The 17,197-nt window shown below is 55.5% G+C and overlaps 1 protein-coding gene across 1 annotated transcript; it reads left to right on the top strand.

Annotated features, from left to right (window-relative positions):
- Window positions 1-816: 816 nt before the first annotated feature.
- SSC4D (scavenger receptor cysteine rich family member with 4 domains) lies at window positions 817-16,777 on the top strand. Its single transcript, XM_029961259.1, is given in 11 exon segments — window positions 817-896; window positions 10,868-11,199; window positions 12,153-12,224; window positions 12,555-12,869; window positions 13,841-13,921; window positions 14,166-14,243; window positions 14,856-14,900; window positions 14,903-14,943; window positions 14,945-15,164; window positions 15,796-15,873; window positions 16,461-16,777. Coding segments are annotated over 11 exon segments (1,659 nt in total).
- The last annotated feature ends 420 nt before the right edge of the window (window positions 16,778-17,197 follow it).

The following is a 17,197-nucleotide window of genomic DNA, read 5'->3' on the forward strand; positions in this document are numbered from 1 at the left end:
AAGAGGACATGTTCCTCATCCCTGGTGGTGGTGGAAGATGCCCCATGAACTCAGCTAAACGCTCTATTCCCCTCTGCCTGCCTTCTCCAGGGAAATCATGGAATCATGAATGGTTTGGGTTGGGAGGGAACTTAAAGCTCATCTCCTTCCCTCCCCCTGCCATGGGCAGGGACACCTTTCACTATCCTAGGTTGCTCCAAGCCCTGTCCATCCTGGCCTTGAACACTCCCAGGGATGGGGCAGCCACAGCTTCCTCCCTGCCTTTGCTAAATCCAGCCAGGAAACTCTGGAGCCCAGTCCTCTGGATTGAGTGTGTCTCCTCTGCTCTGGCCACCCTCCCCTCGCCATTAACGTTAATTATGGACAGGACTGGTCTTGCTTTGCCTTCTGCCGGCTGTGCCCGCCGCACTGGCGGGTCCCTGGGGGTTCCCAGTGGAGCTTTGCTCTCCCCGACCAAACCCAACACCCCTCCCGGCTGCCGCAAGCGCCTCTCCCTGAAGCTGGTTGCCACCTAGTGCACGTTCAGCCTCCTGGCAGCCGACGAGGTGATCCATCGCTCCGGAGCATTCCCGGAACCAAATAAACCTCTAAAGGTCCCTTCCAACCCAAGCTGGTCCCTGGAGTGTCAGGCTCGGACACCGCATCTCCACACAGGTCCCTGCCCCAGCAGGCAGCGATGTCCACCCCGACTGTCTTGTCAGCCTGCGTGTCCCCAGACAGGTCACCACTTCCCAGCCGCACACTTGGGCGTGGTCTGGGCTCTCAGGGGTGTATTTGAAAGCACTGAGGCTGCAGCACACCCATCTCACAACAGCGATGCTGCAGCAGAAGCGGGATGCCTGGATTCCCCAGGGCTGGCGGAGAAGCCAGCAAGTGCTGGTCCCGCTGGACGCCTCGTATGTGTACATAAATATATACCTACACGTATAAATACACACACAGTAATATATACATGTATACACACACACATATACATATATATGGCTGCTGTTCCAGTGGATCCCACTGCCAGGAGTCCAGTGCAGGGTGAGGTTTCACCCCATGGCGATAATGACACCCAGAAAAGGCAGGGAGTTACAGACATACTCTAAAGCTCATTCCCACAGCGAGTGCCCTTGCTGTGACCAGCGTGGGTGATGGAGAGGACCCAGCTGCCCGTTTCCCATCCCCTCTTCCCCACTGTGATCCGTGCCTGCTCCTCCGCAGCTCTGGGTACCGGCTGGAGCCCACGGCGTGGGTCAGCTGCCCTCTGGAGAGCCTCCTGTCAGCACAGCGTCCTTGGGCTGCTCTTTCTCACCTGGCTGAGGTGGTTTCTGCAGCACGTCGGGCAGGAAGCAGATTACGGGGAGGAACAAAGGTGATTTTGTCTGGGGAGGGGATGGGTACCTCTCCCGCAGCTCCAGCTTGCTGCAGCTGAGTGCAATGCTGGGGGCTGCCACCGCCCTTTCCTCAGCCCTGCCTTTATTTCAGGACTTATAAACCGCCAGAAAATACCTTAAAATTAGCAGAGAGGTGTGTTAGGAGCACAGCTCCTTCTGTACTGAGGACAGGAAACCAAAATGCTCTTGTGCTGCATTTACACCTTTCCCTTCTCCTAAGGCTGCTGGACACAGATTGGTTTGGGGGTGAGAGCTCCTCTCCTGGGACCCCACATCACAGGATCCCATCTGCTGCTCGTGCTCCGGAGCAGCAGGAGGAACAGGGGAAGGAGGGGTGGCTCATCCCATTGCAGGTGCAGCATCCTTCGTGCTGCTGCTCCCCAAAGCTCAGGCAGCAGCAGGAAACCCCTAAGTACACCGTGATTTAGCTCAGCAATCAGCAGGGGAATCCTGTCATTCGTTATAAGCCGGCTAATGGCTCACAACAGCAACTGGTGTCCTGAGGATCAGCTCAGCCCCATCCTTCCATCCTGACAGCAAGGAGATGCCTTTTGTTTCAGCTTATGGCTTTTTTGTATGGCACCGGGTTCTTCTTTACACCCCCAAAACAATTCCTGGCCATGGCATAGGACAGACAAACAAGTTTGTCTCTCCTCTCTGTAGTTTCCTGGCTAATTGAAAAGGAAAATCTGTTTATATTATCATTACTATATTTTTGGAGGCTCCGTGTTTTCTGCAGATTTGTGAGCCACTTGTTTTGCCCAGCTTCCACCCATGACCGAGCTGCTGCCAGAAAACAGATCTGCTGGAAATGCCACCTGCTGCCATAGGAAGCTGTGGTAGGTGCTGCTCATGGCACATGGCAGATGCTGAGTGGATGTGGGGATGGCCCTGAACCCTCCATAAGCCACTCTCCTGTGAGCATCACTGATGTCTCTGAGTGTCCCTGCCTGAGTAGGCAGCAGGACCGTCACGAAGCACAAAAAGAGCTTTTTTCTCCAGCACACAAGAGAACAGCCTTGCTGTCCTGTGGAATTTTATAATTAGCCTTTCTTGTGTTGTGGCTGCTCCTCGAATAAGGCTGGCTGTGTTTTCTTTTCCTCGGAGCAGCATAATCCCACAGCCTGATACTGCCAAGCCACTCAGAGCACATGCAGGAAGGATGCAGACATGGAAAACATCTGAGATGGTGCTCAAATGGCCAGAGAAATTCTGGGTAGGGTGGGAGGCATCTTCAGGCTGCTGACCTTATCCCTGCATGCCCACATTAGGGCAGCTTACACTCCTGGGCCCCAAAGCCTGGATGTGGATCGATGCTGGAGCTGACGATTCCCAGTCCATGGGCCTGGCAGACAGCCAGGACAGTGGGGAGTTTATCAAAGTTTAGGCAAAACAGACTTAAAAAGCACCTTTGAAACTTTCACTCATGATCTGGTCAATTAGAACTTTGCTGCTACTGGGGAATAAAAATGCCTAATTGCTAATTACTGAATCCCTACAAGAAGGTAATGGCAGAAGCAGTTGGCGACAGCTGTAGCCAGAGCTGGCTTTGTGAGGACTTAAAACATGAAACACGGGCATTTTAGGGCATTTAAGGGTCTGGCTTTGTGTAGGAATGAGTAAACAATCCAGCAGCAAGAGCCACAAGGCAAATGCTGCCTCCTGTGAGAGTGAATCCTGTAGCTCATAAGATCAACTTGTTCAAAGCCAAAATCACACCAAGCTCCCAAAATTGCTGGGAAGCTTAAGATTTCATGAGACTGGAAAACCCAATATGTTTGGAGGTTCTTTCTCCATGATTCTCAAGCCTGTTGGGACCCAAAAGTCTCACATTACTCGACTTTTACTTGCAATGATGGTTAAAATGGTTAAAAGGCTATAATGGTTAGAAATTATTAAATGCACACAATTCCTTTTAAAACAAAGAGATGCCCCGGTTGGCAGCTGAAGGAGACAACATGAATGTGTAGAGTAGGAGGTGGTGGAGGTGGATGGGAAAGGTTTCCAGCACAGGACACCCTTCACTGCAGGCTAAGAGAGCAAGGACATGGCAGGTCCCTCTAACGTCCTCAGCAGAGCTGCCTTGGATGGCCAGGCAGGAAAAATCCTGAAAAAAAGGACCTCTAAAGGTAGCTTCTTGCCCAGGAACAGGCAGGGAGGACCATGTCTGAGGAGCAGGTTCCCAAATCCCTCAGGAGGGGCAAGATGTTGGGACTGTCCCCTCCCGTTGCATCCCAGTGCTGGCTCAGGCATCGACAGAAATATTTCCAGCCAGATGGTTGTTGCTGACTTCCTCTCCAGGTGGGCACTCAGACAGCTGAGGAGGGAGGTGGGAAGGAGCTGAAAAGCCCAAATCCTCTGAAAAAGCTTCCCCCTTCCCCTGAGGCGTAACCCAGGCTCTGCCAGCACCCAATTTAAGGATGTGTCCCTGCCTGCCTCCCTGAAACCCGAGCCATTCCCTCCCCGCCATGTCTCCTTAGCGGTCTTCCCTCTCTTTCCTTCTCTCTCCTTCTTCTTCCTCTTCTTCCCCCTCCTCCTCCCTCTCTTTCTCCTTTGCTTTTGGAATGACCTGCCCCAGGATGGGATGCAGGGCTGCCATCCCGCTGTAACCCAGCAGCAGCCACCCCAAAGGTGCAAAGAGATGACGGGCTGGAGCTGTTCTGTTGATGGATGAGATCCTTTTTCTTCTCCTTTTATTATTTTTTTAAATTTTTTAAACAAGATCTCACCTAAAGAAAAAATTCCTGCCTTATCCCCATCACCTCTTACTGGGAATATTAATTTTTCAACCATTATTTTAAATTTTTTTTATAACTAGCCAGCTCTTTCCTTTATTTCAAAAGAGAATAGAATATTTCTGGGATCTGATATACCCTCTTTTATACTGGAGAGAAATTATCAAACAGGTATGTGGATTTATGATGCTTTTTTTTAGGTCAGGGTGGTAATTACAAATAATGATCTGGTGGGGTGGTGGTGGGTGAAAGACTGTGATTTCTCCTGAAGTTACTTGAATATTAAAAAGTAGAAGAAGTGACAAATAGAGAGCAGGGGCTCATTCCAGCTGTGGCCAAGGGGTACAGAAGGAACCAAAGGGGACTGAAGGACCTCTGCGGTCTCATGTCCAGGTGGGAGGAGGGAGTTTTCATTGTGGGCAAAATGCTGGTGGGGGACGGATGTGTCTGCTGTGGTGAGTTATTTGGGGTGAAAGCAGGGACTTTCTGTGCCCCACATTGGAGCCCTGGTCTTCCCCTGGGAGTTTTGCAGCAGCCCCAGTGGGCAGTGCTTGTGCAGGATGGGGGTGATGTGGGGTTTACTGCTCCTTCCATAGGGTGCATGATGGGAAGTGCTTTTACAGGACACCTGACAGCTTGCAGGACCTCATTTTGAAAGGACTTCCAGAAACCCACATTCAGCAACCCTTTAAATCATAGATACCTCACAGAATCACAGAGGGGTTTGGGTTGGAAGGGAACTTAAAGCTCATCTTGTTCCACCCTGCCATGGGCAGGGACACCTTCCACTAGCCCAGGTTGATCCAAGCCCCATCCAGTGTGGCCTTGGAGACTTCCAGGGATGGGGCAGCCACAGCTTCTCTGGGCAATGTTAAAAGGGATATTTTGCTTTGCTGCAGTGCCACAATGACTAATTATGGCTTAAAAGTAGTTTTCAATCTATAGACATTCTGAAAGGGCCCCAACATCCCTGGGTGCAAGGAAGGGGGTTCCGTTCATAGCTGAACCCTGAGCATTGGGGTGAGGATGGAGAAGCAGGTGGAAGAGCGATGGACAGAGAAGGCAAATCAGGTTTTCCCTCTCTGGGGTCGGCCGTGGCACAGCACCGCAGTGGTTAAAGCCCGCTGCCACCCTTCCAGGGAGCAGGAACGCGCTGGCTCCGGCACAAAAGTGGCCGGCGATGACAACGTCCCTGCGAGCAGGACGCGATGCCGGGGTTTGGCCGGGGCAGGGCGGCGGAGGGGCCGTCTGTCAGCCCTGCCCCTCCGGAGGGCGGGGAGGGCTGGCGGGACAAAAGGCGACATTATTCGGCGCTGCAGGAGGGATGAATGGAGTATTGAAAGCCACCACCTCAGCGAGTAGATTGGTTTTCATCCCCCATCACTGAGCCGTCTGTCTGTTGGCGGGTCTCCTCCTCTGGGCAGCGGGAGCTGAGGGAGAGACCAGGGAGGAGTAACGGGGCCCTGTCCCATCCGCGGAGGCTCCGTCCTGCACCTCCATCACCTCGGGCTGGTGCACATAAAAACCCTTGGTCCACCATCATCTCTCTCTGGTGCAGGCAACAAAGCCTTGATCTGGAGGCTCTGGAGCCCATTCAACCCACGATCTTAAGGGACCTTGGCTGGGTGGACACCAGCACATGATCCCACCTGGGAGCTCTTCTCATCCTGTGCATGGGAAAACCAGGAGCAGGAAAAGGCTGGAGGAGGGGTTTCCATGGGAGGGAGGGTTTGGTCATTGATACAGTGGATTTCAATGTCCTTTCCCAGGTTTTTGACCATCAGTAGATGACAGTAGCTGGTGTGCATCCCTTAAGGATATGGAGTGCCTCGTGCAGGCTGGAGGGACTAATCTGAGGTCTCGGCTGAGCTGAGCCTGAGAGCCTGGCTTTGTGTTTGAGAGCATCCTCACGATGGCACTGCTCCACCAGCACACGCTGCCGTCAGGCCGACTGCTGGCACCGCTGGGATGAGGGTCTGGGCTCCCAGAGGTGTCGCGGCCAGCAGGACCAGCCCCCATCCCCCTCCCGAACAGTCTGTGAGTGAAACAGAGCTAGAAATCCATCCCTTCGGCAGTGATTCCTGCAGGGAGCAGTAAATGAAGGGGAAATGGAATCTTATGATATTTAATCTTTTCCCTGTTTTCTGCTGACATTTCGGTTTGCTTTCCATCTTACCCCTGTGGAGTTTGCATCTCAATCCCCCAGGTGAATCAGGCTGTCCTACAGACCCCAGAAATTACTGTCTTCCCACAGAAATGCCTGTCCCTGCTTTTTTTTTCCTCACAGGATGACAAAGAGCAGAGACAATAGAGGCCTCTGGCTTCCAGTTTCCTTTTGCAGGTGGGATGTGGCCCTTTCAGCTTCATCTTGCCACTCAAAAAATTACCTCTTGTTCTCAATAAATCCAACTAGAATTACTTTTCACGTGTCTCCTGGTCACTGCTCCTGGGAATACCGAAGAGAGACGTGTTCAGGGGTCCTGCATGGTCCTTGGTGGGCACAGGCTCTTCTGGCCATCGCCACTAACTGCTGTCTGCATGTTTCAGGGACAGCCTCCTCTGGATACCTGTCTGCGGCAGGACTGTCGTGCAGCAATGACACCTGGTCCCTGTCTGGCCACCCGGCACGGCACAGGGGGGCCGGACATCGCGGTGCTGCCCCTTTCCTTGATGCCAGCCATGCTCCTCCTCCTCTTTCTCCTTCTCAGCCCCACCGGTGAGCTCCGCGTTGGGCGGTGGGAGGGGTTTTAGGCACCCGCGATCTCCCTCCGGCTCTCAGATTTGGGGGCAGATTTTCTCCATGGGCAGGATTGGCATGGTGTCCCCAGCAGCACCGAGGGTGCACAGGGATGGAGGGAGCAGGTCCAACACCGATGGGAAGATGCTTACGGCCAAAGGATGCTCCTGGGATTGCTCCACAGGACCTGTGGGACTGATCCTGCCGAAGCGACGGGTGGAATGTGCACCCATTCCCTCAGGACGATGGTCCCTACTCACTCCTGGCAGGCACTGTCCAGTCAGGCTGGGAAGCATTTTAATCCAACTGGGAAAAGCCATTCCCGCTCTGGAATGAGGGTCTGCGCAAGTGCTGAGGCAGCACAGTTATCCCGGTGTGACTGGATCCCTGTGATTACAGCCAGGCGGTGGGTGGTAACACATTCTTGCCTCAACAACCCCGTGCCAAGGCACGGCCAGCCAGAAAACTGGGAATTCAGATGTAGTCAGACTCCCTAATTGAGGCAAATCAGGTTTTGCCTTCCCACTCCCTCAGCAGGACCTTCCCGTCCCCTCCCGAGCTGCTGTGGCAGCCCCGGTGCCCACACTCGACATGTGGGGATCTCGAGGGGACCCCGGTGGCTCTGCCGCTGTCCCCTGCACCGCCAGGCTCTCCCGGTTCTCCCGGTTCTCTTCATTAATGGGCAGAGATTAGTCGCTAACTAAGGGCGATTTGTCCTCCCATTTGGTGGTTTTGTTTAGCACCGGTGTTTACTCGAGCAATTTCCCTTTTTCTTTTGGCTTTGTGAAGCTGGATCAGAGAAACACCGAGGGCCCTCTCCCTCTCTCTGTTCTCAAAGGATACCGTTTTCCCCTCGTTCCTCATTATGGTAGACACACCAGGCATATTTTTTTCAGATCTCTCCTGACTTTGCTGGAGGATGCTCTTAAATGAATATTTCAGAGCTTTGATTTTGACTTAAAGGGAAATGAATATTTATCAATGTCTTTTCATCCACTGCTTCTTCGGCACTGGAGTGGACTAGGTGTTAAAAATCAATACAAACCAGGATGAAACGCTCTTCCTAGAAACGCTCACATCTCCACATTTTTGGTGCAGAGGTGAGCTGAATAATCTCTCTCTCCTGTTTTCCAGCCCACAGGGCTGCCATGTCCTTCCCTGTTCTCTCCTTTAGAGCCTCTCTGCTCCCTTGGTCTTGCCTGTGTAACTCCCACTTCTTGCTGGCATCACAGCATCCCTTTCCAGCCTACCTGGTCCAGCTGGGGAGGGCAGGAATGCCTGACCAGGGCTGGAGCTCCCTGGCTGCTGATGTTCATCCCAGCTACGGGCAGCATCCCTGCTAACTCATGGATACATCTAGACAGTTGCCTTATTCTTGTTTCTCTTGGGGCTTCTAGGTCTTTCTTTGACAGCCCTGTTTTCTGGTTGACTTAATGGTCTCCCAGGCAACGTCCTAGCAAGGAAAAGGGAGGTGGGTTCATCTGCTCAACTGTCCCCCCAGGCTCACGCTGCCTCTCACGGTGGTGACATCCGCCTCCAGAGCGGCTGGGATTGACCTTCACGTCATTGCTCGTGGGCTGAGCGTGAAGCAGGACAGGGCTGGTCCAAGGCAGGGAGAGGAAAAGAGGCCACGGAGCCACCATGGGCGTTGATGAGCCCTTGGGTGCTGTAATTAGCATGGAGGCATCACAGAATCACGGGATGGTTCAGCTTGGAAGAAATCTTAAAGCTCCTCTCGTTCCAAACCGCCTGCCATGGGCAGGGACACCTTCCACTAGGTTTGGAAGGGTTTTGGAAGGTGTCACCCATGGGAGAGGGCTGTGCAGGCACAGCCTCAAGCCTGAGGTGCCTCAGATGGCCAAGGAATCTGTGCTGGGCTCTGGCATCTGCCAAGAGCTTGTGAACTCCCAGGGTACCCACAGGGACAGTGACAGGGATGTCCACAAGGTCCAGCCACTCGTTCCCATCCACTGTCCCCTGGATCATGCTGCTGTGACCTCCTGGACAAGCTGGAGCTCTCAGTGCCCCACGCTGGCAGCATCCCAGGGGGGATCCCACATCACTCAGCACTGGGGCTGAGAGAGTTTTTGTGCCCAAATAAATGCCCAAATTGTGGGAGGGGGGCCCAGCCCAGTGGGAGGAGCAGGCTGCCAGGAGGAGTTTCAGCTTTCCCTTAGCCCTTCCCTGAGCATCCAGACCCTGAGTTTGGGGCTGCTGGCAGGGCACTTCCAGAGCCCTCATTCAAACCCAGCTGGCTGGAATGTAAATGCATCCTGCAAACGTTCAGTTCCCTCTGGAGGCTGCTTGCTCACCCCCTAAGGTGGATGCACCCCATCAACAGGTGTGTTGGTGCTTGCATGTAATTGTGGAGCTTGCAAAAAGCAGACTTTGTTGGGAGAGAAAAAAAAAAAGAAAAAATCAATTAAAATGCACACAGGGCACAGCATCTTCCATCAGGAGATCTCCAGTGGGTTTCTCAAGGCAGGCAGGATGGGTTTTCCTCATCCCCATCTCACCACTCAACTTTTCCACGGGGCACAGGGCAGGGGCATGCAGGAGCTGCCCAGGGCCTGCAGCAATTCGTGAATGGAGCCATGGATTGATACGAAGATTCCCAAGGCCTGACTCAAGGCAGGGCCCACCTGGGGTGGCTGCTGCTGGCCACTGGGCTCTTCAGTGTCACACAACTGTGCTTCAAGCACAGTCCCACCGCAGAGCCACAGTCACCCACATGCTGCCTCAGTTTCCCCCACTGTGAAGCAGATGAACTGATGCCCTGAGAAAAGGTGTTTAATTTTTCCCCTACAAACCTCAGGCCTTTGCAGGAGAGAAAAAGGTCCAGGGGCTGTCAGGTCCCCCACCATGCCCACCCCATCCCTGCTGCCATCATCCTTCGAGCTCCCCGTGCTTCAAGGGCTGGGGAGAGCTGATCCCTTCTCTTCTCCCTTGCAGAGCTGATCCCTTCTCTTCTCCCTTACAGGCACCACCTCCGAGCCTGAGATGTTGCAATTCCCAGGTGAGATTCTTCTCTTAAAATCACTTTTCTCCAGGAAGTTTTGTAGTTGAAACATGCAATTTTTTGGTTAAAAAAAAAAAAAAAAGGATTTGGGGAATTTCAAAGAGAAAGCATATTGGTTTGGAATAAAAAGCAGCAAGAAGCTAAATTTGTTTTACAGAAAGGAAATAGAGTTTCTTTATTATCCCTGTTCCACTTATTATCCTGAGAGGGGAATTTTGCCACCTCCTGCTGAGTCCCTGTCCCTGTGCCATGCATCACACACAAGCAAATAATTCCCTTGACGTGGCAGGCCAGGAGCACTTCTATGCCTGCTCCCTGTCACCAGCAGCTTGAGGGATCATCTCCATCTCACCGACTCCCACGTGGGATCAGCTCTGGATCTGTTCGTTGAGGCTCATAAGAGTTTGCTAATTGCACCTTGTCACTTGTCACCCATTGTATGTCTACACATGGGTGCCTCACATCTGCTTTCCTCTTCTCCTGTTGGGTTATTGCCCTTTAGGAGGTGAAATGATGGCATGATCATAGAGTCACACAATGGTGTGGGTTGGAAGGGACCTTAAATCCCACCTTGTTCCAACCCCAACGTGACATGGGCAGGGACACCTTCCACTAAACCAAGTGGGTCAAAGCCCTGTCCAACCCAGCCTTGATGCTGGTGCATCTCAGTTGTACTGAGATATGTTGAGTCTCCACGTCCTCTGCTTCCAGCAGATGAATCATAGAATCATAGAATAGATTGGGTTGGAAAAGACCTCCAAGATCATCAAGTCCAACCCCTGATCCAACTCCAATTACTATATCATGGCACTAAGGGCCACATCCAATCTCTTTTTAAAAACCTCCAGTGAAGGGAAGCCAAATGTCCCACCACCAGGTGGGCAGCACCAAGCCTTGTGATACAGAGAAGAGTCACCGTTTAATTTAAGGAGCAGGGATTTGGAGTAGTTTTGCTCCCCCTGAGTGTTTGTCACCTCGTGGCCTGTTGCCTGCTAAGGGACCTCCCTCTGCCCGTCCTCCCAGAGATCCGTCTCTCCAACGGGCCCAGCCGGTGCCAGGGGCGGGTGGAGATCCTCTACAACGGCTCCTGGGGGACGGTCTGCGACGACGACTGGGACATCGTGGATGCCAACGTGGTGTGTCGCCAGCTGGGCTGTGGCCACGCCATCACCCTCCCGGCTGCCATGACCTTCGGCCAGGGGAACGGGCCCATCTTCCTGGACAACGTGGACTGCAAGGGCTGGGAGGCAGCTCTGAGCGAGTGCTGGAGCCACGGCTGGGGCATCCACAACTGCTACCACTACGAGGACGTGGCTGTCGTGTGCAATGGTAGTGAGGTTGGGTTCCCTGGGGGCAAGGAGGGCAGGGAGCTCCTGGGGGGCTGCAAGCCTTGGGGGGTGCAGATGCTTTGGTAGAGCCCAAGAGTCATATCCCAGCCTCTGTTCTTATGATCATGGGTCAGCCAAGCCTCCTCTGCATCCCCCCTCCACCTCTTTCCTCAATCCAGGTCACCTCCCAGCTCCACATGCTGGTGCCATAAGGTGACCAGCCTGTTTTGTGTTTTCTTTTCACTCCCAGCTCAGGGACTTTGCGACCTCTCCAGCACAATCCTTGGGGAAAGAGCACATGCCCACCCACGTTTCAGCCTCTGAGTCAGTCGCTGCCCCACTGCTCTTACCCCTTTTGACTTGTCTTTCTTTAAATTGCTGAGCTTTTCAGTAGGAAAATGTTCCTAAAGGTGAGAAAAGCAGTGGAAAGTGTTTGAACTTGGCAAGTGAAAGTGGAACAACTCTGTGCCGACCCCTATGCACCCCACACACTTTCCTCCTGTGTAGCTACTCAGGGTTTGCTCATCAGCCAGGCATCAGTGAGCACTGAATGTGAGGCTGTGCAGACCCAGAGCAGCTGCTCAGTGAATTCCTGTGTCCTCCAGAAGCAGGGCTTGGAAAAGGAAGAATGGAAAGGCAGAGATGATGGGTTGGCTGGTGGGTTGGACCAGAGAACAGAGGTCATGGATTGAGCAAGAAACTGAGCCAGGGCACTGCTGGAGAGGAGATGTGGAAGGGGTGAAGAAGAAGGTAGGGGGGGTGGGTCTGAGGGCAGAGAAGTGGCTTGAGCCCTTGGTAGAGAGCTCTGGGCAGGGCAGTGCAGCTGCAAACCCTCTTTATTTCCCTCTTGGGGCTAGTGTGGTGCAAACCCTCCTGGAGCAGTGGGGTGGGAGGGATCCCTCCAGCTTCATGATGGAGCAGGAGCAGGTGCCACCTCTCTGCTTCCCTTTGCAGAGTTCTCACCCACGCAAGCCAGCGAAGGACCGACCACCAGGACCCTCACAGCCCCGGTACAGGATGGGGAAAGTAAGCTGCTTGAGTGCTGCTTGCAGGGGGGACATCCTGGCTGAGGGCAGTGTCCCCCACCATCACCTGCTGCCCCTCTTGAGCCCCACAACTCTCCAGCTCCGAGGGGCAGAACCCCGGGGATCTATCATTGTGCTGGCCATGGCCAAACCCTATCCCAGAGCTTTCCAAGGCTCCCAAACCGTGTTGCCCTAAAGCACCACCCTTTCCCCGCTCTTTCTCACTCGGTTTCTTTGCCATCACGGGCACTGCCATTTCCAGGCTCGGTGGCATCCCTGTGCCGTGTGCAGGGGCACAACATCCTTCTCACCACATGCTGCCACCCTCCAGGTGACGGCAGCATCCGTCTGGTGAGCGGGCCCGACACCTGCCAGGGCCGGGTGGAGATCTTCTACCGCGGGAACTGGGGCACCGTCTGCGACGACGACTGGGGCCTGAGCGATGCCAGCGTGGTCTGCAAACAGCTGGGCTGTGGGCAGGCCCTGGATTACAAGAGCAATGCCTACTTTGGCTACGGGACAGGGCGCATCCTCCTGGACAACGTCAACTGCGATGGCAGCGAGCCCTTCCTCTCCGCCTGCTACAGCCTCGGCTGGGGCATCCACAACTGCGGCCACCACGAGGACGCCGGGGTCATCTGTGCAGGTACCAGGGCAGGGAAAAACCCAGGGGCTTCCCGGTCTCTGAGGAGAAATGGCCTCAGAGAGATGCTGAGGTACCCAGGGTTGGCCAGGGACCAGTCTTTGGTGCTGTAGGAACATCCTTGCTCCTTATCCGCCGTCATCCTGGTGGTCTGGAGCAGGATGCAACACTGCACAGAGGGACTGGGACACGGCTGGAGTGGTGATTTGCAGGGGAAATGCATCTGCCATCCTGCCATTTCCTTCTGCCACTTCCCTGCTCTGCTGGCTGGAAAACAAGCTGCCCAAGTCCGGAATGAGTAAGCGGCTGCCAGGGGCTGGGCACGATGCCAGGCCCAGCCTGCCTCCCCTTCCCCTCCTGAAATGATGCATTTCTGCCATTCTCCGCTGATTACTGTTTATAATGTTAATAATCCCCCTGAATTCCCTCATTATCATGGCTAATGACGGGAGCAGTAAGTGCCAGTGCTTTCCCTTTCCTGCCGTTAGGGGACAAAGAGGCTGATGCTGGAGAAAAGGGACAGTTTTCTCAGGCTGGTCCTTTCCTCCCTAAACATCCCCATCCCCTCTGGCACCTCCCCTGGGCAGTGAGCTGATGGCATCACCATGAACAGCCTCTGCTCAGAGGGGTAGGGGATAAGACAGATTAAAAGGTAATGAATCCTGATGATAAACCTCCCAGGTACATGGAGAAGGAAGGTCCCATGTGGGACCCCAGCACTTGGGCTGGGGTGGAGAAGCCCCATTTCCAGCACCTGAGCAGCAGAAATGTGCAGATGGACATGGTCCATCCTCATCCCCATTGCCCTGGAGCATCCAGACTCACATAATCACAGAATCAACTAGGTCGGAAAAGACAAAGGCCTCTGAGGTCATCGAGTCCAACCACCCGGGTTTGCCTCCCACAGTCAGGACGTTCACAGCTGTGCATCTTTCTTCCTACCATTTCACCTCTGTCCCTCTGTGTCACTGCAGGGCTGGACACGTCCACCATCACATCATTCACCACCTCGGTGGCCCTGGACTCTGAGGAGACACTCACAGCCACGGCCACAGGTCAGCAGTCACTCAGCTGGGGTCTTGTTGGGGGGCATCATGCCCTCTGTGTCCTGCTGTGACCCAGCATAGTCACCCTGGGGTCCTGCCATGCGTGGGTGACACTCTGGAAGTGACATTGCCCATGGCAGTAGCTTGCCATGGGGCAGCTCTGGTGCTGCTGGCCGCTGGCACCGACTGAACAGGGGCAGTGGGTGCTGGATCTGGACCCCCCAATGTCTGTGTGTCTCCATGCTTGTCCCAGCAGTGACAGATGGCAGGGACCAGCCCTCCCAGGCCACTGAGGTGGTCACCACCATGCTCCTGACTGTCGAGCAGGAAAGTAAGTGTGCAGCTGCTGCTAGTTCTGCATGGGGCTCCCCGTTCCCGGGGGGGGGTCACCCCTTATCACCAGGGCTCACCCCACATCCACAGGGCTCACCCTAAGTCCCCAGGGGCTCAGCTGACATTCTCAGGCTTCCCCCCATGCTCCCAAGGGCTCACCCCATGCCCCCAGGGGATGCACTTATGTCCCCAAGGGTCACCCCATAACCCAGGGGTTTTGCCCCACATCCTCAGGGGGTTGCACTCATGTCTCCATGTGTTACCCTATAACCCAGGGAATCACCCCACGCCCTGAATGTTTTGCCCCACATCCCTGGGGGGTTGCTCCCATGCCCCCAGGGGTCACCCCATAACCCAGGGGCTCACCCCATGCCCACAGGGTTTTGCCCCACATCCCTGGGGGGGTTGCATCCCTGTCCCTAGGGGTTTGCCCCACATCCCCAGGGGGTTGCTCCCACGTCCCTATGTGTCACCCCATAACCCAGACGCTCACCCCACGTTCCCCGGGGGCTCACCCCATACCCCTGGAGGGTCAGCAGGGGACACTGGACCCCCCTGTGGAGCCCTGGTTCCCCCCCGGTGTCGTGCCTGTGCCGGGGCCCCCACGCAGGTGGCGGCGTGCGGCTGGCGAACGGGAACGGGAGCTGCCGCGGGCGGTGGAGGTGCGGCACCGCGGCACCTGGGGCACCGTCTGCGAACGACGACTGGGACTTCCCGACGCCCAGGTTGGTGCCGGCAGCTGGGCTGCGGGCCGCCCTCGCCGCCACCGTCCTCGGCTCCTTCGGCTACGGCAGCGGGCCCGTCCTGCTGGATAACGTGGGATGCGGCGGCGGCGAGGCTCGCCTGGCCGACTGCTTCCACCTGGGCTGGGGGCAGCACAACTGCGGCCACCACGAGGACGCCGGGGTCATTTGCCGAGGTGAGAGTCCGGGAGAGCCTGGGGGCCGCCAGCTGGGAGAAGGGGGTTCTCCAGTGAAGCTCAGCTCAGTGGAGTGGAAAACCAACGAGATAATGGGTGTAGGGAGGATTTTGGCTGTGCTCAGGGGGGGCTGCGGGAAGTGGGGTCTCCAAAATGGGGTGGTGGGTGATTAATGAGCCCCCGGGATTCCTCCTGCCTGTGGAGGACAGCAGCAGTGCTCAGTGCTGTGGTGCAGGTGATGGTTGGAATGTGAATACAACCTCTGGTCTCTGTTTGTGCACTTCCCTGGAAGCGCAGTGGCTGCACATTCCACCCCACACATCCCTGCATCAGTCCCCAGCCATCCCACGCTGCTGCTGGGGGGCTCTGACCTGACCCTGGGGGGCCTCCTACCTATGATGGACAGCAATTGCAGTTGGTACTGTGGCGCACCATGGTGATGGCTGCAGTGTGTCTATCATCTCTGGTCTCCATTTGTGCACATCCCTGGAAGTGCAGTGACTGCACATCCCACCCCACACGACCCCGCATCCATCCCCAGCCATCCCACACCACTGCTGGGGGGCTCTGTCCTGGCCCTGGGGTCAGGTGTCCCCTGAGTCACTTTCCCACCCCTTCCCCACTGCACCAGGTGCTGATGACACTGGAGACCATTTCCAAGAAGCCACTGCTACGACCACCACGTTGGTCCCAACTCGTCCCAGGGAGGGTAGGTACTGAGGTAGGGACTCAGTGCCAGCCCTGGGGATGCTCCACACTGGCACAGCGTGGAAACGGAGGTGGCTTGGGCAGTGGCACAGGCTTTGGCAGTGTCTGAAGCATCCACCTGGAGCAGGTCATAGGAGGGGGAAAAACTAGTGGCACCATTAAGTCATGGGCTCTCCTGGTGCCCCCAAGGCTGGTTCAGATAGAGGTGACAGACCTCAGGTGATGGACCATTAAGTGTTGGATTTTGGATGGGAGAAGCGACGATGGACCTCAGGTGATGGACCATTGGGTGATGGACGTTGGTGAGGAGGGGAGGTGATGGATCAAAGGGGCTGAGCCAGGAACAGAGAATTATTGTCCATTCTTTCAAGTTGAACATCCACCACGATGCTCTGAGGGTCACCCAGGTACCAGCAGCGGGTCACCCCCCCGTGATTCTGGCTGTGTGGAGGCAGTGGGGGAGCTGTGGGCCCCAGCAAACATCTGCAGAGCCTTGGAAAGACCAGAGCTGTTCCAAGGTGGTGGAGAGGGGGGTGCAGCACTAGGATGAGCACGGGCAGGGGCTGCCTCACCCCGTGCCCTCCGCAGGGTCCCTGCGCCTGGTGAACGGCAGCCACCGGTGCGAGGGGCGCGTGGAGATGTTCTACCTGTCCCAGTGGGGCACGGTGTGCGACGACGCCTGGGACCTGCGGGACGCCAAGGTGGTGTGCAGGCAGGTGGGCTGCGGGCACGCCATGGCAGCCTGGGGGGAGGCCCGGTACGGCCAGGGCACGGGCTACATCTTCCTCGACAACCTCAAGTGCAAGGGCCACGAGCCCTCGCTGCTGCGCTGCTCCCACATCCGCTGGGACGTCCACAACTGCGACCACTCCGAGGACGCTGGTGCTGTCTGTGACATCCTATGACTGCCCGCCTCGTCGGGACCCCCCCGCAGGTAAGGGGGGGACAGGGGTGATGCCCACAAAGAGGGGCTGAACCCTGACACCCACTCTCTGCCCCAGTTTCCCCACTCACCCCACGAGGGCACAGGTTGAGTCCACTGCGGGTGTTTGGGCTCTGAGGGTGGGAAGAGCTGGGTGAGGACTGGGCTCTCCTCAGCTCCTGAAATACTGGCTGAAGGTTTTTTCCCCCAGACCACCCCCTGGAAAAACAGAACCACTTTTGGTGTGAAATCTGGTTGGTTTCAGCCATTTCTATTAAGAGAGGAGGAGAGAAAAATGGAATTTCTGCTGTGAAAATGACGTTAGATTACACTCAGAAAATGTAAAAAGGGGGCTGAAATCCCACCAGGATGTTCCAGTGGCTCTGCAGCGAGTTGCTGCTGT

This window comes from Manacus vitellinus, unplaced genomic scaffold (genome assembly GCF_001715985.3).
Source record: "Manacus vitellinus isolate BGI_N305 unplaced genomic scaffold, ASM171598v3 scaffold_32_pilon, whole genome shotgun sequence".
Lineage (NCBI taxonomy): Eukaryota > Metazoa > Chordata > Aves > Passeriformes > Pipridae > Manacus > Manacus vitellinus.